We start from the raw sequence: 21,271 nt of genomic DNA, 5'->3' as shown, positions 1-21,271 counted from the left end.
CTATAAAGATTCAGGCGGGGGCGCCCAGGTGGCTCAGTGGTTGAGCATCTGCCTTCGGCTCAGGGTGTGATCCCGGAGTCCCGGGATCGAGTCCCACATCGGGCTCCCTGCATGGAGTCTGTGTCTCCCTCTGCCTGTGTCTCTGCCTCTCTCTGTGTGTCTCTCATGAATAAATAAATAAAATCTTAAAAAAAAAAAAGATTCATGCTGTTTCCTTTCTTTTCTTCCTTCTTTTTCTGCCCCCCACGTATCCAGCACCCACTATACACAGACATCAGGCTGGGGAGTCACACGTGTTAACAACTCATTCTCATGCTCTCCCAGAGCAGAATTAAACGGAGGCTAAGACACAGGACCTGCAGGATGTTGCTGAGATCAGGGAAAGTCTCCTGGAGGAGGAGGCCTTGCGCCGAGAAGCAAGATTCCAAGGACAGGGTTGGGTGGTTGACAGAAGGCCTGGGGCAAAGGCCAGGCCTCAGCCTCTGCTAGTGGGGAAGCCAAGTCACGAGGGAGGCAGGACAGAGGGTGTGGTGGGGTTGGGGAAAGCACCAGCAGTGCCAGAAAACAACTTGATCCCTCTTCTTGACCTGGGACACAGGCTGCTGGGGAAGCGATTCCTATTGTTTCTGTTTCCTTCTGGGGGAGGGGGGCGTGCAGAGTTGCTGGCAGGCAGGCCGATTGTCAGAGTGGCCTTGAGAGCTCCTTAGGAGGTCCACAGGGAGGAAGAATAGGAAGGGGCTCAAGAGAGAAAAGATAAGCAAGATCAAAGTAAACGAGACAGGATTTTGTCAGAGGGAAGCTGCAAGAAAATCCCTCAGACTCAGGGCCCCAGAGCAGCGGGATCCTAATAACGCACACTGTCCGCGTCCACCGTCCCGGGTCCAGAGTGGTGAGTGAAGTGACTGGGTCAAAGCCACAGAGCCGATTGCCTTCTGGACTCTCTGTACAGTGCTCTGATTACTTCTGGGGCTGAGAGCAAGCGCAGAGGAAGACCCAGATCCCTTCTCCCTCCGAAGAAGTTCTGTGTTAGCCGAGGGTGCCGCCCAGGTCCCAGCCAGGCAGGACATCCCCTGCCCAAGGGCCCAGGAAGAGCTGGTGGCCCAGCGCCTCCTGGCCTTGGAAGTCACATCACTTCTCTGGCCAGCAGCAGCCCCCACCTCCAGGGCCCTGGACACCCGCGGCCAGGAGAACAGGCCGGGGCCTGCTTGTAGCAGAAGCTGCCTCCTCTGCAAAGGCCGCAAGCGGGGGCTGCTGCCTTCTCCCCACCACCCCCTGGAGGGCCCTGGCCCGCCACACCACCACACCACCACTCACTTTTCTCTCCTCTCTGGGCCTTTGCACAGGTTCTCCCCTGAAACCCTCTCTCCTTCCCACCCCCCTTCCCCCTCTGCCGAGACAGCTCCTACTCATGGCGCAGGTCCCAGCTTTGAGGGTCCCTTACCTTCGGGGGAGCCTTCCCGAGATAGGGCCAGGGGCCGCCGCTGAGGGGCCGCTTGGTCTCCCGAGGCATGCACTCCTCACACTGGATCATCATGGTCTGGAACTACAGAAATGAACAGAAGTTCCCTCAAGTGCAGACCTTACTTCTTTTTTTAATAATTTCCAGAAACAATGACCTACTGAGCTCGTTCTACGGGTTTTGCTATGGTAGGAATTCCTATCCTCCCCGAGGTGGGTATTATCACCCCCTTTTGTCAGATAGGCAAACTATCCTTCAGAGAGGCTGAGCCTCTTGCCCAAGGCCACGCAGGGAGCAAGATGCGGACTCAGTGCGGTGGACACGAAGATGTGCTACTGCCCAGATCCGCCTTCCTGGGGGGATTCAGCCCCACCTGCTGCAGTGTCTGCAGAGGGCTTGTCAGCTCTGAGCACTTTATTTATTTATTTATTTATTTATTAAAATATTTTATTTATCTATGTATGAGAGAGGGGCAGAGGCACAGGCAGAGGGAGAAGCAGGCTCCATGCAGGGAGCCTGACGCGGGACTTGATCCCGGGGCTCCAGGATCAGGCCCTGGGCCGAAGGCAGCGCCAAACCGTCCAGCCATCAGGGCTGCCCCAGCTCCAAGCACCTTAAAGCCCCGCCTGAGCTCTGGAGAGGCACCTTGCGCAGAGGGCAGCCCACATCCACAGACGGGCCAGCGCGGGTACAGAGGCCTGGCCGTCCCGGGGCCATGCCCCCACTGTGGCTCTGCATCTGCTGCCTGGTCCTGCCTCCTTCTCCTGGGGGGCTGATCCCACGGCGCCCCTGTCGTGTGTGAGCCAGTGCCGAGCACCACGCCCGAGATGGGTCTTTCCGCAGCGTCAGCGGAGTTGGGTCCAAGGCTGGGGTGACATCATCACAAAGTGGGTTCAGGATTCCAAGTCCAAAGACTTGCCTTCTGGGGCAGCACGCAGAGCAGAGCATAAGGCAAGTCACACAAGAAATGAGATAAAAGGGGTTCAGAAAGTTCGCGAACCCAACGCAAAGTCAGTCTGGGGGCGCGCGGTGGAGACCAGGCCTCGGTCCAGTCCGGGTTAGCTCCGGCCTCTTCCCGCTTCTCATGCTTGAGCAGGGAAGGTTCTCGGTTCTGTTCGCAGATCCCTGGGGCAGAGCCTTTGGCCGCAGCTGCCTTTTTGACCAAGGTCACGTCCGAAGAACATGACGGTTTACTGCAAAAGTGCTCCTCTATGGGAGGGATTGGGGTCAATCTGGGCTTGGGGTGTCGTCAGCTGGTGCTGGTGTCGCTCCTGTACCCTTTACTCCTTGTGTCACTGCTCGGCACAGGCCCCTGCTTGACATGAGTCACTCCATCTTGCTCTCTACAACCTCCTCACAGCCACCAGCATGTAAGCCTCCGGCCCGGGACAGTGTGACTCCAGGACACACAGCCACAACCACCCCCTCCCAGTGGAGCAGCCCGGCCACCCAGCACGGTGCGGGCACACGGCAGGTGCACAGAGCTGATTTGCTGAATACGTGAGCAGAACACAAATGACGAGGCTCCTTGGGTGATTGATGAAAGTGCATACTTGCTCTGCGGGGCCTCATGGTTGTTATTAGTGAATTTGCAGGGCCCCTGGCACCCTCCTGAGAGCCCTGAGCTGCTTTCCCGGTGTGTGTCCTTGGAACACTGTGCCCAAGGAGTTGACAAGACTCCTGCACCTCCCCCCCAGGCCACAAATAAGACCAGTCTGGGTGTTGGGAAACAGCCAGCTGCAAACCTGATGGAGTTCAGGGTGAAAGTGCAGAGTCCTTCCCCACCTGGAAGGGCTGGGAAAGCCCGGGAGCTACAACAAACCTTTTCCGGCCACCTCCAGCCACCAGCCTGGGTCAGCTGCTCAGGAGCCCCTGCCCCCACGCTGGCTCTGCGGCAGCTCCTTTGTTCTAAGCAAAGGGAAGGTGGGGCTCTGCTCCCACCAGGTAGCTGGAAAGGCATTCCAGCAGGTAAAGGATGAGTTGAGGGGGAGAGAGAACTACTAAGAGTGGAGGCCGAGCAGGCTGAATGCCCCCCACCCGCCCCTGTAGCACGTTGGGGTGCGGGAACACCTGGCTGGGGAAGGGGAGTGTCCAAACAGACCAGGTGGGGCCACTGGCCGCTGACAAAATCCAGAGGCCGAGAGAGGAGCGGTGGTGAAACAAGAGAGGAATTTATTTCAGTGAGGCCACCCCAGGGAAGACAGTGGGCTAGCATTTTTTTTAAGACTGTATTTATTCATCTGAGAGAGAGTATGGGGGGGCGGGGGGGGGCAGAGGGAGAAAGACTCCCCACTGAGCAGGAAGCCCAACATGGGGCTCAATCCCAGGACCCAGGGATCATGATCTGAGCTGAAGGCAGGGGCTTCACCATCCTAGCCACCCAGGCGCCCCTGGACTAGCATTTCAAAGACTTCCCAAAAGACCAAAAATAGTTCTAGGTTTATGGAAAGAAAACGTGGGGCAGAGGTGGGTGCCCACGTGCAGGTAGGCAGTGAAGGCATCATTGTCTGGGGGTGAATCCGGGTGGGTGGGGTCTTGCTGGCTCAGGGCCAACCCTGACCCTGCCGGTTGAGGGGACAGTTTGGGTTCCCATCAGGGGATGCTTTGCCCACAGGGTCTTGCTCCTGAGCCCAGACAAGCTGGAAACCAGAACCGAACTAAATCAAAATGCAAGCAGCCGAAGCTCCTCTTGCATCCCCACCCCTGCTGGCCCCGGGTCTCCCCCCACCCCCCACCCCGCACCCAGGCACATGTCCCCCCAGGTCTGGGTCTGGGACAACTAGCTGACTTTCAACTGGGGGCAGAGACCATCCTAAGGACACCAGTCAATTCCTGTACACTCAGGTCTTAACATATTTGATCTTCTAAATAGGCCTCTGAAGTAGACACTATTTCCTCTACTTTTTTTTTTTTTTAAGATTTTATTTATTTGAGAGAGAGAGCAGTTGGGGCAGAGGCAGAGGGAGAAGCAGACTCTCCACTGAGCAGGGAGCCTGATGCGGGACTCGATCCCAGGACCCCAGGGTCACGATCTGAGCCGAAGGCAGATGCTCAACCAACTGAGCCACCCAGGTGCCCTTACTTCTTCGACTCGACAAAAGAAAGCAAACCCTAAGATTCCGAGGTCACAGGGCTGGAGGACGGGAAGCCAGGTGGTCGGATGCCAGTGCCCGTCATGCAGGGCGGCTTCCTGCTAGCCTGGGGGCTCAGGTACAGGGGCCCTGGGTGCTGGGGGGAAACACGGTGGGAACAGCGACGATGGCTGCAGGAATCACACCACACGAAGGAAGTGTGGCAACAGACAGTAAATTCAACCACACTGACCTGGGGTCCCTGATCCCTTCCCCGGCCCAGCCGCATGTCCTGCCCTCGGTGTGGGGTGCTGAGATCAGGTGGTGGGCATCCTGATTGGGTGGGGGGTGGTGGCACAGGCGGTGGAGTGATTCACCCAATGCAGAATAAAAGAGAAGCTTGTGGGATACACCATAAGGAATCAGAGAGCTCAGGTGGTGATCCTGGGGTCCTGGGATCGAGTCCCTCATCGGGCTCCCTGCATGGGGTCTGTTGCTCCCTCTGCCTGTGTCTCTGCCTCTCTCTGTGTCTCTCATGAATAAATAAATAAAATCTTAAAAATAATAAAATAAAATAAGTAGAATAGACTAGAAGCAGTCTGTACATCCTGTGCCTTGGCTGTGGTAAAGCAGCAGCTAAGTAATCTCAGCATCTCAGACATCCATGGTATGATGGCTGGTGGCACCGCTGAGACTTTCCCGGGGGGCTTCTAGCTCCCTGCCTGATCGTGTTAGGGGCTCAGGGGTGCATGTGGGCTGTGATTATGGTGCAAGGTCCCTCTCCCTCGTGGTCCCTCGGGGGTAACAGGCCCAGAGGGCAGCGAGCAGCAGCTGGAAGTGGCTCAAGCACAGCCTGGGCCCTGGTGGCGGGGCCTCCTGGCCACAGGATTGATAAACTTTTGGAATGAGGCGACGTCTGGTGGGGGGAGGTCTGGAGCCGATGACCAAGAAAGAATTCTTGAGACATTTTTGGTGCAAAATGGTGGTTTTATTAAAGCCCCGGGGACAGGACCCCTGGGCAGGGAGAGCGGCTGCCTTGATGGGTGGCTGATTACACCCCTGGGAGCTGGGAGGGGTTTGAGGACTGAGAATAAGGATTCCTTATTCTCTAAGGAATTTTGGAAGCAAGGTTTCCAGGACCTTGAGGGGGTCCTAGCTATTGTTGTGAACAGGTCACTTATTACCGTCTAATAAAACCTGAGTCATGGGACACCTGGGTGGCTCAGTGGTTTTGCATCTGCCTTTGGTTCAGGGCCTGATCCTGGAGTCCGGGGATCGAGTCCCATGTCGGGCTCCCTGCATGGGGCCTGCTTCTCCCTCTGCCTGTGTCTCTGCCTCTCTCTCTCGCTCTGTGTGTCTCTCATGAATAAATAAAATCTTAAAACAAAATAAAACCTGAGTCATAAGACCCTTCAGATGTGTATTGGTGGGCTGTGTGCTTGAGGCATGATTGCCAATATGTATCTTGGGGGTTTAGAGATAAAGGGAAATTTCTAAAGGAATTTTTATATGTTAAAGTAGACTTAGAGTCTACTACTACTCCTGCTACTCCTCCTCCTCCTTCTACTCCTGGGGGCCAGGCTAGGATTGCCTTCTGCCCTTAGCAAAGTAGACCGTCGAGGCAGTTGAGTCTGTAGAGGAAGGTCCCTCTCCCTGTTTCAAGGACTTGTCCACCTGCTTTGTCCTCAGCTAGTCCTCTGTCTCCCTCATCAGAATCAAATATGACAAGGGTGGGGTGAAGCCAGGGGCACAGGCCCTCACAGCTAAGAGACTGCCAGCATCTGGCCCTCCTCCCTGACGCCAGCCGAGCCCCGGGGAGCGCACGGATTCCAGGGGAGCATCAGGAGCCCCGGGAAACAGGCAGAGTCCCAAGCTCCTGGGAGCACGGGCAAGGCTCAGGGTTCTTTCCTTCTTTCCGACACGAAAGAAGAGAGACATGTAAAATGATCCCCCCACAACCCCACCCCCAACCCCTCCCACCCCCACCCCCTCACCCTCACCCCACACCCCCCAGCAGAGAAGTCTCTCGCAAATGAAACAGAAAAGGTGTTATGGGGCAGCCCGGGTGGCTCAGTGGTCTTGCATCTGCCTTTGGTTCAGGGCCTGATCCTGGAGACCTGGGATCGAGTCCCACATCGGGCTCCCTGCCTGGGGCCTGCTGCTCCCTCGGCCTGTGTCTCTGCCTCTCTCTCTCTCTCTCTGTGTGTCTCTCATGAATAAATAAATAAAATCTTTTCTTTTTTTTTAAAGGAAAGGTGTTATGTCACCACTTACTACTCCAGCAGTCATTCTAACCGCCTCTTGTAGGAACGGGAACAGACACAAATCGTTTCCCCCCATTTTGGGCGAAGAAAGCGGGTCTGCGTGGAAGGGATCTGCGTGGAGTTAAAGAGCAAGTGAAAGGAGGGGAACGCTCTGAGCCCGGTCTGTACTTTTGCCCTCATTTCTGTGTCAGCTTTGAGCCAGATGCACTTGTTTAGGGCCTTGTCAACAGGTTATGCAAGTGAATCACCTGAAAAACGCCTGCAGCAAAGCACAGCAGAGCCAGTCCTGGAGGTGTTGAATTCTGCCCCTAATTTGAGTCCTGGGTGGAGCTGTAGGGTGCAAGGTGCCGAGCAACCCCGAGCACCCGAGCACCCCCACAGGGAGATTGGGCCTGGCACACCCCCGCACGCAACCAAATCTTTGTCCTGCCCTTCCCTGACCCCTCCCAGCCCTGCCCCTTTGTGGCTTTCATACCTACCAGGCTCTGGCACTGAGGCTTCTAGAAAATCTGAAGAGACCTCCTTTCCCCTTGGTTATGAAGTTCAGTGGGTGGAGTGGTTTGGCTCAAAAACTTGCCTCTTAAAAAAAAAAAATCTCATGTATTATTTTTTCCCCACATTTACCCATGAGGGGTCAAGGGAGTTTGAGATTCGCCCCCCTTCTAGCTTTTAGCCAAACCACAGAATTTCTCAAATACAGCCATCACACGGATGCTGAGGCCTGCGCCCCCTATAACTCTATATAATTTGTATTAGAAAAGACATTTATGGAGAGATCTATAAAGTTTTCAAAAACAGTTTGGGGATGATGGCATCACAGAGTTACATCAGTTTATCAGTGCTCCTGCAGTCAGGAGTGGAAAAAAAAAAGACATTGTGGGGGCAAACCCCATAGCAGCAGCAGCTCCCTGAAGCTGAACCTGCTGGAAGGGTTTTGCAGCCAAGCCAAGGAGGACGATGAGGTGCAGGCGGCCTGAGCTCTAGTCCTGCTTCTGGAGGCTTCCTGGTCCTCTGACCAAGTGCAGGTGCTGGGCAGAAGGGGACAGCGGGGGCGATTCCCAAGTGGCTGAAGACATCAAGGTCTCCCACGGGCTGCCTTGCTCTAGGCCCAACAGCAGGTGGACACAGGTGCCCCCCACCCTGCGGGAGGGGAGTCCAGAGGCTTCTCTTCACCTGCCTGGGCCATCGTGATTTATAAGAAGAAGCACATAGTCGGTGTTGGTCCTTGATGCTGGCACAAGCTCCCAAAAAACCCCTTCGGAATTTCTAACTCCAGAGGAGAGCCAAGGTGTCTTGTTATGCTAACGAGGCAGGCCACCAGGTTGGCAGGAGAGGCCACCCTGTGATTAGAGGTTTGGAACTTCCCTCCTGGGAGGGCAGACAGAGGGGATGGAGATTGAATTTTTTTTAAAAGATTTATTATTTATTTATGTATTTATGTATTTATTTATGATAGACATAGAGAGAGAGAGGCAGAGACACAGGAGGAGGGAGAAGCAGGCTCCATGCTGGGACCCTATCCCGGGACTCCAGGATCACGCCCTGGGCCAAAGCAGGTGCTAAACCGCTGAGCCACCCCCTGGAGATTGAATTCTATTAGCAATGGGCACTGGCTTAGTCAACCTACATAAGGAAGTGTCCACGAAAACAGTGTTCGAGGGACTTCCCAGGTGGGTGGACACACTGGAGATTTGGGGAGAGAGGCTTGGGAGCCCCGTCCCCTCTCCCCAGACCTTGCCCTGTGCATCTCTTCCATTCAGTTATGTCCTTTTATAACGGAGTCATATCCTTTTATAATAAACAGGTACTAGTGAGTAAAATGTTTCTCTGAGTTCTGTGAGCCCCTCTAGCAAATTAACGGAAGCCAAGGAAGGTGCCGTGGGAACCTCCGATCTGTAGCTGGTTAACCAAAAGCACAGCTGGCAACTTGGACTTGCTAGTAGGGTCTGAAGTGGGGGTCCATCTGGTAGGAGGACTAAGCCCTTCAATCTGTGGGACCCGATGCTCTCTCCTGGGAACGGTGTTAACACGGAATTAAACTGCTGAACACCCAACCAGTGTCAGACACCTGCTTGGTGGCATCGGAAGACTCACACAGCACAACTGTGTGCAGAAGTTTAGTGCCGCCTTCAGCCCAGGGCCTGATCCTGGAGACCCAGGTTCGAGTCCCACATCAGGCTCCCTGCATGGAGCCTGCTTCTCCCTCTGCCTGTGTCTCTGCCTCGGTCTCTGTGTGTCTCTCATGAATAAATAAAAAAAAAAAAAATAAAAAAAAAAAAGAAGTACCTGCCTTACTGCAAGCCCTTTCCCACCGTTTCTGTGGGGACTCAGTCAAAGGGCAAGTTACAGATGCCCTACATGGGACCCGCACCTGCCAGCCACCGCCCCCCCTCCCACCTGGGGAGTCTGCTGGCAGTTGCAACCTGCAGCACCCCCCGCCCCCCGCCCGGGGGGCCCGAGCACAGAGAGCAGTATTTTCCAACAATTGGAGGTTCTGGCAATTTTCACTTTAGGGACTGTGGGCCGCTGGGGTCAGTGAAGGATCTCAAGATGGCTGGGCGACAACTTGCTCTAAAAACCATTGACTGGGTAGCTTTTGGGGAGATCATACCCCGAAACCAGAAGGCCATTGCCAACTCCCTGAAATCCTGGAATGAGATGCTTACCTCCAGGTTGGCTACTCTTCCTGAGAAACCACCTGCTATCGACTGGGCTTACTACAAGGCCAATGTGGCAAAGGCTGGCTTGGTAGATGACTTTGAGAAGAAGTTTAATGCCCTGAAGGTTCCTGTGCCAGAGATAAATACACTGTCCAGGTGGATGCTGAGGAAAAAGAAGATGTGAAAAGCTGTGCTGAGTTTTTGTCCCTCTCAAAGGCCAGGATTAAAGAATATGAAAAAGAGCTGGAGAAGATGAAGAACATAATTCCATTTGATCAGATGACCATTGAGGACCTGAATGAAGTCTTCCCAGAAACCAAGTTAGACAAGAAGTATCCCTATTGGCCTCACAAGCCAATCGAAAATTTATAAACTTGAGTTGAGGAGAAAGCCCTGGCCCTCATATTATAAACGTTGGACATTAAAAATAATGATATGGAAAAAATTTTTTTTTTCACTTTCAACCGATGCGTGAGCTGAGGCTCCTCCTGCACGCCGAAGGGTTTCTAGAGAACTCCTCACCCCCTACCTTGACACCTCAGCCAAGTTCCAGACGAATCTGAGCCTCTCTTCCTCCCCCTGGGCCCCGGGGTGCACAGGTGCTCCAAGGAGGTCCCTGACCTCTCCTGCCCAACAAAGTCAGCCTCACTGGAGGCTGCAGGCATCTCTTGGGCAAGGCTGGAGAAAAACTCTGCACACGCAGAAACATTGTACAAATTGAGGGTTTTATTTACATCATAGGGCAAGCAAAGGATACAAAAGGAGCCTCTTGGTCAAGCGCTAAAGGCAAAGCTCTAAACCTCAATCCTCAGTAGGGCGCGGATCTGGACATTTTTAAAAAATCAAAAACTGAAGACAGAGAAAAAGGCAAAAAGGTAATCTGCAACCTGCAGGTCCTGTTGGCGGGGAAACAAGCACCCAGTGACCCTGCGGACAAGTTCATCACTGTACATGTGAATCTGGCTCCTGGGACAATCCCCGCAAGGCTCCGACTGGTGAAACTTCTAGGTTAATTCCTAATCAGACTACTCGGATTTTAGGGCCTGATAGTGTCTCCAATTTGGGGGTGGGACGGGGAAGGTCTCTGTGGGCCAGGCCTCGGCAGCTCCAGTCTCTTCCCTGGTCACTTTTCCATCCCTCTGGGGACTCAGGGGGCTTCTCCGGGGCGGGTCCGCATCATCCTCCAAGCCCACCCTGAGCCCCTTCCTCCCATCTCCCGTCTCCCATTTCCCATCTCTGGTGGCTGCCCAGGCCCTGCTCTCCCACTAAACTATGCTTGGCTTTTTCTTCCACTGAGGTCTCTTTCCAACAACCGCCCCCCCCCCAAGTCCCAGTGTGACCAGGCAAGCTGTAATTATCTTGTGAAAATGTGCCACTATCAACTTTGATCATTTGAGTTAAAACAAGACCATCTGTTTTCTCTTTTCCTCACAAATATTAATGATGCAGAACGGGATCCAAGTTCATCTTCGACATGGGCCTCCAGAGAGCCTCGCTACCACTTTCTCCTACACGGGGGGTGCCTTTTTCTTGTCCATCTGTCTGTCTTTCCTACCTTCTCCACTCCCTGGTGCCAGCTGGTTGGCCTGACCAGCGAGGCAGCAGCCCTGAGGCCTCCTGGGCAAGGCCCGGGAAACTTCTTGGGGCAACACGCAGGTGTTGCCACCTACCCTGCAGACTGATCAGCAACGACTATCCAGACTTCTGGATATTCTGAAAACAGTGGGACGGTGGCCTCTCACGGGGGTTGGCGGAGGGGTGTGGTAAGAGGAGTCCCCTTGTTCTCTCACCTCCCTGGCCAACGAACGGTCCTAAGTCATCTAGGGGGGAGCATCCAGCCCAAGACCCGTGAGGCGCCAGCCTCTGAATCCAAGTGAGATGCGGACAAAGGTTGGCAGCACCAAAGAGGAAGGATGCCACCAAGGCAGCCAGTGAGAGCTCATGGGCCTCAGGGGGGTTTTAAGCACCAGCCATGGCACCTGCAGCCACCCAGCTTCCCTGGTCCCCACCCGGAGCCAAAAACCCAGCCACCTAAGAGTTTCTAGGGCTGATAAACCAGGCCTGGCGCCCATACTTCCTCTTTTCCTCCCATCAACTTTCTCGTTTCAACTTCCAGCACCTCCATCTCCTACTTACTGGGTCCTTCTCTAAATCACACACTCTCCTTGCCAGACGTAGTGTCTCCCTCTCTCCCAAGACAGAGCACCTTTGGTGGCTTGGTGGAGAGGCGGCCAACAGCTGGCAGGAGCAGGTGACAGTGGCCCTCCCAGCAGCCAGCCACAGGGGGGCAGCTCCCAACCCCCAGCTGGATTGGGCTGGACTGGGCCGGACTGGGCACGACGGGGGCGACTCCTCCAAGCACCCTCTCCAGCCCAGATGCCTGTGCCTGAGCTCCCCGCTTCCCTCACCTCACCGCCAGCTGCACATTCAGGGCCCGGGGTGGGGGTGGGAATCACAAGCTTTATCTGCTTTCCACAGTCACATGGCGTCATAAACAGTTTTTCAAAGCATCACAACCTTCAAAGAGATTTTCCTTCCTTCCTTCTTCTCAAGCCCATAATTAAACTCCTGGCGACAACGGGGTGGAGGAAGGAGATGGGGCGCACAACAGACAAGCAGCTCCGTTGCTACCCCCAGAACCGAGGCAGCCGGGGGCCGGGAGTGCTGAGCACTGTATCAGCCTGTGATCTTCCCAGAACAGAACAGATCATCTTAGTCCAGGTCTAAATCCCTTCTCCCCGCTGTAAGCACTGCTCGGCGACCCCCGCCCCAGAGTGCTCCCATCTGTCAGGTGTCTGCCTCGATGCCCAACCCCCACCCCCCCACCCCCTGAAGGCTCCGGTGCTACCAAACCAGAATTAGGGGCCTAACTCTCTGCGGGATTGTCCGTCGGGGCCACCTGTGTCCTGGAATCGTGCAAAGCTCAGCGGATGGGCAGGGACGTCCCATTCACAGCACTCATCCAAGTTCAGCAAAGAGAGACATCGTTTTCCTGCGAGGATTTGGTGGGTTCAGGTCGGAGATGGTCCTGGATCCGCGGGGGTCCCGTCCTCGGGGTCCGTCGTCGGGGCCCGGCCGGCCACGCAGCTCCGTTAGCGGACGAAGGAGACCACGCTGGTGGCCACCCCGAATGGGGCGGAGTAGGCGGCGGCGAAGCCCTGAAGGCCCAGGACCAAGTAGCGGCAGCCTTTGATGACCACCTTCCCGACGTTCTATTTTTGAGAAGACAAGAGAAAAGCAAAGGGCCGGGTGAGGCAACTCTGATCCCTGCACAGAGGACCATTCCCCGCCCCAGCCTCTCAGGGCAAATCAGCACATGTTCCCACATCCACCCCCACTTCGAGAACATGTGGGGGTTCAGAAGACACATTACCATCTTGCAAAGTACTCTTTCTTTCTTTCTTTCCTTCTTTCTTCTTTTTTTAAAAAAGATTTTATTTATTTGAGAGGGAAGGAGAGAGGGGGGAGAGAGGGAGACTCCCCTCTGAGCAGGGCGCCCCAATGCGGGGCTGGATCCCAGGACCCCGGGACCATGAGCTGAGCCAAAGGCAGACGCGTAACCCACTGGGCCACCAGGTGCCCCGCTGCGAAGTCCTTTCAAGCACTGCCTATGTCCAGGTAGTTGGGACATCCTGGGAACAGTGGTGAGGGTGCTAGCTCTAAAACCAAGCCAGTTGTGTCTTTTTGTTGTTTTCACAATAGGCTCCATGCCCAACATGGGGCTTGAACTCGTGACCCTGAGATCAAGAGTCACATGCTCTAGTGACTGAGCCAGCTGGGTACCCTTGGTTTTATTTTTTAATTTTATTTATTTATTTTTTTAAAAATTTATTTATTTACTTATTCAGAGAGAGCGAAAGAGAGGCAGAGACACAGGCAGAGAGAGAAGCAGGCTCCATGCAGGGAGCCTGATGTGGGACTCGATCCCGGGTCTCCAGGATCACACCCCGGGCTGCAGGCAGTGCTAAGCCGCTGTGCCACCAGGGCTGCCCCCCTTGGTTTTACTTTTAAACCAAAGCCTACTTCTCTTCTCTGTTCCAGCCAAGTCACTGCATCATCTGAAGGGGGGTCAAGGGTCCCCTCCTTGACCTTATCCAAAAGCCTACCCTGCCGTCCCTCCATCTCCCAGGACAGATTGGGTCCAAGAGGCATGTTTGGCTCTAGAGGCTCCCGCTGTTCTCTGATTGCTGCGTCCTCCAGCACAAGTATAAACTCCTGAAGGCTGAGGCCTCCGCTGTGCTTTCTTGCTACTCACTCCTTTTCTGCATAGCCTGGCTGGGGGGGGGGGGGGCATCCACGAGGTTCAAATGGAACTGCAACAGAAGACTCGAGACCACCATCCCACCAATAGCAGCCGTGCTGCTGCCCACTCAACCCTCCTTCCTCTTCCCACCCCTAACTCCCATTGTCATTCTCAATGTCGACATCCCTGCAGGCTGACCACACACCTTGTCTCTCAGCCCCCCCCCCCCCCCCCCCCCCCCGGACTTTTCCAACTCCAACAAGCACCTAACATCCCTGGTTTCACCTACAATCCTTGACCATAATCACAACCCTCAGAGCCACCACTGCCTAGAAAACCTGTCTGTCTAGTAGGTTGACCCTCCCCCTCTCCCGGACGGAGGGACTTTCTTGGGCTCACTACTGTATCCCCAGCACCCAGAAAGGGCCTGGGACTTTCCATTGGAAACTCTCAGGCTAAGTAAGAAGCCAAACCTGGGAGAGAGCCAGGTAACATGTATGGCTTCTCCAGACCCTGACTCCTGGCATATGGCCTGTCAACTTCTCGGTGGGGTATTAGGGTACATGTGGAGGGTGGGTGAGGGGAGTGTGATGTTGCCGAGAGACATGTCTATAAATGTGTAGGAAGATTCAGTGGGAGAATTTTACTTAACTCCTTGAAGTACCAATAACAAAAGACTGTTCTCTGGGAGCAAGTACTGTTATGCTTTACAGTCCTGTATAAGCAGTACCGCCGGAGTCACGGATGGCCTGCGTTAAACTTGACATTTTTGGCATTTGTACATCCATTTTCCTCAGCGTGATATTTTCAAAAGCTGTGAGTCACTTCATCTTTGCAATTTAGAAAAAAGCTACTAAAATAGCTCATTAGTTGGAACACTGTCAGAAGAACGCAGGTTCGAGAAAAGTGATAGAAAGAAATGTGAGATGTCCATCAAAGGCCATCTCAGTGTCATTTGAGGGAGGTTTTGAATTGTTTGATGGGAGTCAAGTTTTCAGCCCAAATAATCTGTCAGAGAAGCAGTGGGGGACGCAGGGGAGTGTGGGAGGCTGAAGAATGCCCCCCAATCCCAAGAACCTATAAATACGTGGCTTTATATGGCAAAAGGGATTTTGCAGATGTGATTAAATTAAGAGTCTTAAGGGGATGCCTGGGTGGCTCAGCTGGTTAAGCATTTGCCTTCAGCTCAGGTGTCGTGATCCCTGGGTCCTGGGATCCAGTCCCTCTCGGGTTCCCTGCTCAGTGGGGAGCCTGCTTCTCCCTCTCCCTCTGCTCTCTCTTTCTCTCAAATAAATAAAATCTTTAAAACTTAAAAAGAAAAGAATTAAAAGTAATAATGGATAGCTTATGATTTAAGAAAAAACTAAGGGTCTTAAGATGGGGAGATGCTCCTGGATTATGCAGGTGGGCCTCCTATATATTTACACGGATCTGAAGGAGCACAACTGTCCAAGAGGAGTCAGACAGGAGGCAATGTCACGACAGAAGCAGAGGGAAAAATCTGCAGATCGACGCGGCTGGCGGTGATGCTGGAGGATGGGGACCTCGGGAAGCAAGAAAGAACAACAAAACTGGTTTTTCCCTGGGCCTCCATGGGAATCGGCCTGCTGACGTCAGCACGGGGGAGATTGATTTCGGACTTCTGGCCTCCAGACATGTGCAACTGCTGGTGTCCTCAAACCACTGTGTTGGCGGTAATCTGTCACAGCTGTCACAGGATGGCACACTTTCTGGGGGTCCTCTGTATTCAACTAACCCCCAGGGAAGCCAGGGATTCCCTGCCCTCTCCAGTTTCAGAAAAACCAAAACCAAAAATGCCTGGGTGATTCAGTCCGTGAAGCATCTGCCTTTGGCTCAGGTAGTGAATCCGGGGTCCTGGGAGGGGGCCCCGAGTCGGGCTCCCTGCTCAGAGGGGAGTCAGCTTCTCCTTGTCCCTTTGCCCCTCCCCTGCTTGTGCTCTCTCTCTCTCAAAATAAATAAAATCTCTAAAAAATAAAACAAAAACCCAAACCAAAACCCATCCGCAGGGGGAAGGATTGCTTCCCCCTGAATATAAAGATCACGTCTTGGGTTTTGAGATGTGGGCAGGACGCAGGCACAAAGCTGAGCTCGGCCGGGGGCTACAGACCGAGGTTTTGCTCTGAGCTGTTGAGGCCTGATTAAAAAACGAATCAGAAAATCAGCCGTCCTGCGAGGTCTCTCCTTCACCCCCTGGGACAACAGCCAAAGAGTCACAAAGGCCTTGGCACGAGCCAGGTGAGCTCGGAGATCTCTGTGTGCATGAACCCGCTTGCTCCTGCCCAGAACCCTAGTTTTAGCCCATGTCTCAGAAGAGGAAACGGAGGCAAAGACGTGGGCCCAGCCCAAGGTCACAAAAGCAACAGGCGGCAGGACGGGGCTTGAGCCGGGCGGCCTGGCTCCAGTGCTCCTGGCCTTACCTGCTGCCACCAACTGAGGACATGAGGACAATTTTTCTCCCTCTTGAGCTAAAGGCTATTATTCCACACATTGTATCCCCCCCTCATCCCCTCCTAGCTGCCTGCGGAACAAAATTTACTGACTTCCCTTATCCACACTGCCCCTGTGGCTCTCAGGGGTGCCTGGGAAAGGCCAGCTCTCCTCTTAAGCTAAGTTTTGGGGGTGAGTCGCCTCAACCCATGTGCTCCTGCACAGGCAGTGCCAGGCGAGACTCCTGCCTCCCCCCTCCCAGCTTTCCAAGGTTTTAGGGACACTTCAGAGGTCCCACACAATGCGCAGCAGAGCACCTGGCATGCTGAAACAGAACGGCAAACATCTGCTCCTTCCCTCCTCCCAGAAAATGGCACTTCCACGACAGTGAAAGCACCAGGTGAACACTAGTGTCATTCCTGACAAGTCCCCAGGGAACTCTGACGGAGGAGCCAGAGGCCAGGACACAGCCCCTGAGCCCCCAGCCTCCTTCCCGAGGCTGGAGCTGCAGGACACAGGGATGGGCTGGGACCCCTGGACAGCAGGAGAGAAGAAATCCTTTTGTGGCCCACAAAGGCCAAATGCCTTTCTTTAAACAGACACAGGAAGGGACTTGGGCGCAGGACTTGAATGGTTAACACATGAATAGGAACTGCAAACCCCCTTCCTTGAAGGAAAAGCCACCCGTTAACAATGGGGAGCCTTTGAGTCACTCCTTATTCCACTGGGCCCCGTAAGGGAAAGACTCACCTCCCCACACTGCTAGGGAGGCTTGGCGGTTCCCCTGGATTTTCAGCAAAGAGGCGTGGGCTATTTCCTTCCTCCCTGTTGGAACCTAACCGGTTACCTTCCCCGACACCTCCAAGAACACGGAGGGACGCCTGGGTGCCTCAGTGGTTGGGCATCTGCCGTTGGCTCAGGTCGTGACCCCAGGATCCTGGGATCGAGTCCCGTCTCAGGCTCCTGCAGGGAGCCCGCTTCTCCCTCTCACTCTGCCCCTCGCCCCTGCTTGTGCTTCTTTCTCTCACTCTCAAATAAATAAAATCTTTTAAACTAAAAAAAAAAAAAAAAATTCACAAAACAAAAATTAGCCATTTTAAAGTGAAAAATTCAGTGGCATCCAGCACATGGACCGTGTTGTGCGACCAGCACTTTACCCACTTCGGAAACATTTCCATCAGCCCAAAAGGAAGAGCCGCACACACCTGTTACCTACTTGCCCATCATTTTTGCTTCTCCTCAGTCCCTGGCAACCACCCATCTCCTTCCCTCCCTCTGCACTTAACCAATTTTGGATATTCTATATAAATGGAATCCTACACACAGCATGTGATCTCGTGTGTCTGGTTTCTTTCACTTAGCATAATATTTTAGAGGTTCACCTGAGACAGGGAAATAAAGGGGTCCCATGAAAAAGTGTTCTTTATTTTTCCTGCTTTTTTTTTTTTTTACTTTTTTATTCATAGACACAGAGAGAGAGGGGCAGAGACACAGACAGAGGGAGAAGCAGGCTCCACGCAGGGAGCCCGATGTGGGACTCGATCCCAGGTCTCCAGGATCACACCCCAGGCTACAGGTGGCGCCAAACCGCTGCGCCACTGGGGCTGCCCTATTTTTCCTGCTTCTATCTTCGCCAGGACCCACACCCTCACCCTACACACACCTTATAGAATAGATAATGTATGTCGTCCCTGTAAAGGGCAAGCATTTAATCATTGCTTTGGAGTCTTACAGCACAACAGGTAACACCTAAGGAGGGACCTGACCAAGACCACTGACTCATCGAGATCCCTGGCTCCAGGGTCTACCTGTCTAATGGAGGACACACAAACACACCTGCTTGTTCCTGGATTACTGAGAAGACACTTGCACCAGACCATTATTCTCAGGCTCCAGGCCCCAAGCACAGACAAAACTCCTTTTTCTTCCCGGGTCTCCAAGACACTCTGTATCTATATTCTCTACGTCTTCAATAAACTCTGCTCTGGGGACACCTGGGTGGCTCAGCGGTTATGCATCTGCCTTGGGCTCAGGGCGTGATACTGGGGTCCTGGGATGGAGTCCCACATCGGGCTCCATGCATGGAGCCTGCCTCTCCCTCTGCCTATGTCTCTGCCTCTCTCTGTCTCTCGTGAATAAATAAATAAATAAAATCTTAAAAAAGAAAAAACAAACAAAAAACCTTCTGCTCTAACCTCTTCTTGGCTCAAGTGTTGAGTGTCATCCAGCACAGAGCCAAGGACCGTCCTTGGACCCAGCCAGCCTGCCTCTCACCCATGTTGTGGCACAGAACAGTTCATTCCTTTTTACGGCCGAATAGCATTCCATCCTATGCACACACCACATTCTGTTCATCATTTATCAGCGGATGGACATTTGGGTGGTTCCCATCTTTTGGCTACTCCGGGTAACGCTGCTATGATCATGGGACTGTTCGATATGTTCTCTCTCGAATATATGTGTGTATACGCCAGTGCTTCTTTCCGATTATTTGGGATGTATACCTAGGAGTGGAGTTGCTGAATCATATGGCAGTTCCATGCATACTTTTTTGAGGAACCTCCAAACGGTTTACCACAGCAGCTGCACCATCTTGCATTTCCACTAGCAATGGAATTCACAGAATTCCAATTTCTCCATATCCTTGCCAACATTTATTCTTTTTAAGATTTTATTTATTTATTTATGAGAGACAGAGAGAGAGAGAGAGGCAGAGACACAGGTAGAGGGGCTCCATCCCGAGTCTCCAGGATCATGCCCTGGGCTGAAGGCAGGTGCCTAACCCCTGAGCCACCCGGACTGCCCCTTTTGTTATTTTTTAAGTAACAGCCATCGTAGTGAGTGTGAGTAGTACCTCGTCATTTACCTGTGAAACCTCAATCCTCTCTGCTAAGTTCTCATGTCACCATTGATTTTATTTTATTTTATTTTGTCACCATTGATTTTAAACCCTCATTCCTCCGGACTCTGGGGCTCCGTGGGGTGCCCTGGCTATGCCAGGAGCTCCCCGGGAGGCGTGGACTTCACTAGGGTAGGTGGCATTCCATTTGTTTTTCTACCCCTAGCTGAACTGAGCACTTGAAACCCGTCTTCAGGTGCCAGCCCCTGACCTGAGACGTCCACCTTTACTGGTTCACCGGCCAAGAGGCCAACGGTGGCATCTGTGCTCCACTGAGACCAGGAAGAGGATGGTCACTTCCAGCATGACCCTGAGCCTGGAAGTCCCCACTTCGGAGTTGCCGGTAATAGACTGCATCACTGGGGATCCCTGGGTGGCGCAGCGGTTTGGCCCCTGCCTTTGGCCCAGGGCGCGATCCTGGAGACCCGGGATCGAATCCCACATCAGGCTCCCGGTGCATGGAGCCTGCTTCTCCCTCCGCCTGTGTCTCTGCCTCTCTCTCTCTCTCTCTGTGACTATCATAAATAAAAAAAAAAATAAATAAATAGATTGCATCACTGCCGGGCTGTATATTGCGCCCAGAGCTGCTGATGTGCTTTTATGGGGGATGATGCATGGAATTTTCTAGGCGTGGAGACTGGATGGTTTTAGATAGGATAAGAGGCCACTGATGGACACAGATAACGAGAACTGAATCAGATGAGGCCTTTGGCCAGGACACAATGAGTTCTGTGATCTTCTGGGTGGCCTTGTTCAAGGCCCCAGGGAGCGGGGCCAGAAGTAGCCTCCAGCGATTCCAGGCAGAGGGACCTGGGCACTGCCTTGGGGTTTGATCCCTGCGAAGGACACTGTCCTTTGATCCCATATTCATATTCTCTCTCGCGCCCCTCTACATCCCCCCTCGCCCCCCATGCTCCAAGGCAAAAGGCCTTGCAAGGACGTTGCAGGTCCCAGAGCACCCCGACAGCCAGCTGCCAGAAGGGAAAAGTAGATCCAACAAGCGCCTCTCTGTGTATTTGTTGAGCTCCCAGGCCCTGGAAATAACCTCGGGGAACGCGCTTGGGGGGAGAATAACCCACACAGCTCCCGGGGGGTGGGAGACCCTGGAGAGGATGTCGCCGGAGACCCGGGGACCCGACGGGTCAGCCTGCAGCTCCCTGCTTCCCAGCTGGGTCACCGTGCACAAGTCCCCCAACCGCTCGAAAGCCTCCGTGTTCCCAGCTGTAAAATAGGGACGCGGCTTTCTGTCCTACCTAGTGCACCTGGGGGGGGGGGGGGGGGGGGGGATGGGGCACGCGGGGGCTTGCTGGGAATGTCCCGGGCGGCGGGTCCCGGGCGCACCCCCCCCCCCCCGCCCCCGGGCTCTGGTTTGGCTCCTCTCCCTACCTGGACTCGCTGTCCCGTCACCTCCCGGCGCGGGACCGGCCCTCCTCGGTGCGCGGGGACGACCGCCGGCGGGGGCGCGACCCCGGCCCGGCCCGCCCCGACCCCGGCCCCGGCCCCGGCCCCGGCCCCGACCCCGGCCCCCGCCCGCCCCGGCCCCGCGGCCCCACCTTGCCACACTTCTTCAGCTTCTGCCGGTACCTCCTCGCGGGCCTCCCGCCGGGCGCCGGCTCCTCCAGCGGCTCGTAGCGCTCGGGCAGCGCCGCCAGGTGCACCGCGCGCGCGCCCCGGGCCCCCGCCCGCCCCGCGCCCGCGCCCGCGCCCGCCCCGCGCGCCTCGGCCCCGCGCTCGGGCGGCTCCAGGAGGGCGGCCGCCTCCTCGTCCGCCGGCGTCCGCGCTCGGCCCCGGGGCCCGCGGCGCAGGAAGCCGCTCGCCGCCTTGCCCCGCAGCCGGGCTCCCGCCGTCATGATGCTGCGGCCGCTGCGGCCGAGGGCGCGGCGAGAAGACGCCGAGCTCCGCGCCCCGCCCGCGCCTCCGCCCCCGCCCCCGCCCCCGCCCGGACGGGCGGACGGACAGACGGACTGACGGACGGGGTGGGGGGAACGCGGGTGGCAGCGCCCTCTGGCCGCTGGGCTGGGAGCTGCGCCCCCGCCCGGACGGACGGACGGACGGACAGACGGACGGGGTGGGGGGAACGCGGGTGGCAGCGCCCTCTGGCCGCTGGGCTGGGAGCTGCGCCCCCGCCCGGACGGACGGACGGACGGACAGACGGACGGGGTGGGGGGATCGCGGGTGGCAGCGCCCTCTGGCCGCTGGGCTGGGAGCTGCGGCCCCGCCCGGACGG

At 55.1% G+C, this 21,271-nt stretch overlaps 1 protein-coding gene across 1 annotated transcript; it reads right to left on the bottom strand.

The window, feature by feature from the left end:
• Window positions 1-10,160: 10,160 nt before the first annotated feature.
• On the bottom strand, window positions 10,161-20,933 carry C5H1orf115 (chromosome 5 C1orf115 homolog). The gene is made up of 2 exons (XM_072759562.1): window positions 20,598-20,933; window positions 10,161-12,666 (listed from the first exon to the last, which is right to left on the bottom strand). The coding sequence occupies exons 1-2, from the start codon at window positions 20,892-20,894 to the stop codon at window positions 12,547-12,549; spliced, it is 417 nt and encodes a 138-aa protein (XP_072615663.1). The 5' UTR covers window positions 20,895-20,933; the 3' UTR covers window positions 10,161-12,546.
• Between the last annotated feature and the right edge of the window lie 338 nt (window positions 20,934-21,271).

Source organism: Vulpes vulpes, chromosome 5 (genome assembly GCF_048418805.1).
Source record: "Vulpes vulpes isolate BD-2025 chromosome 5, VulVul3, whole genome shotgun sequence".
Lineage (NCBI taxonomy): Eukaryota > Metazoa > Chordata > Mammalia > Carnivora > Canidae > Vulpes > Vulpes vulpes.
This window is presented reverse-complemented; position numbering and strand designations above follow the sequence as displayed.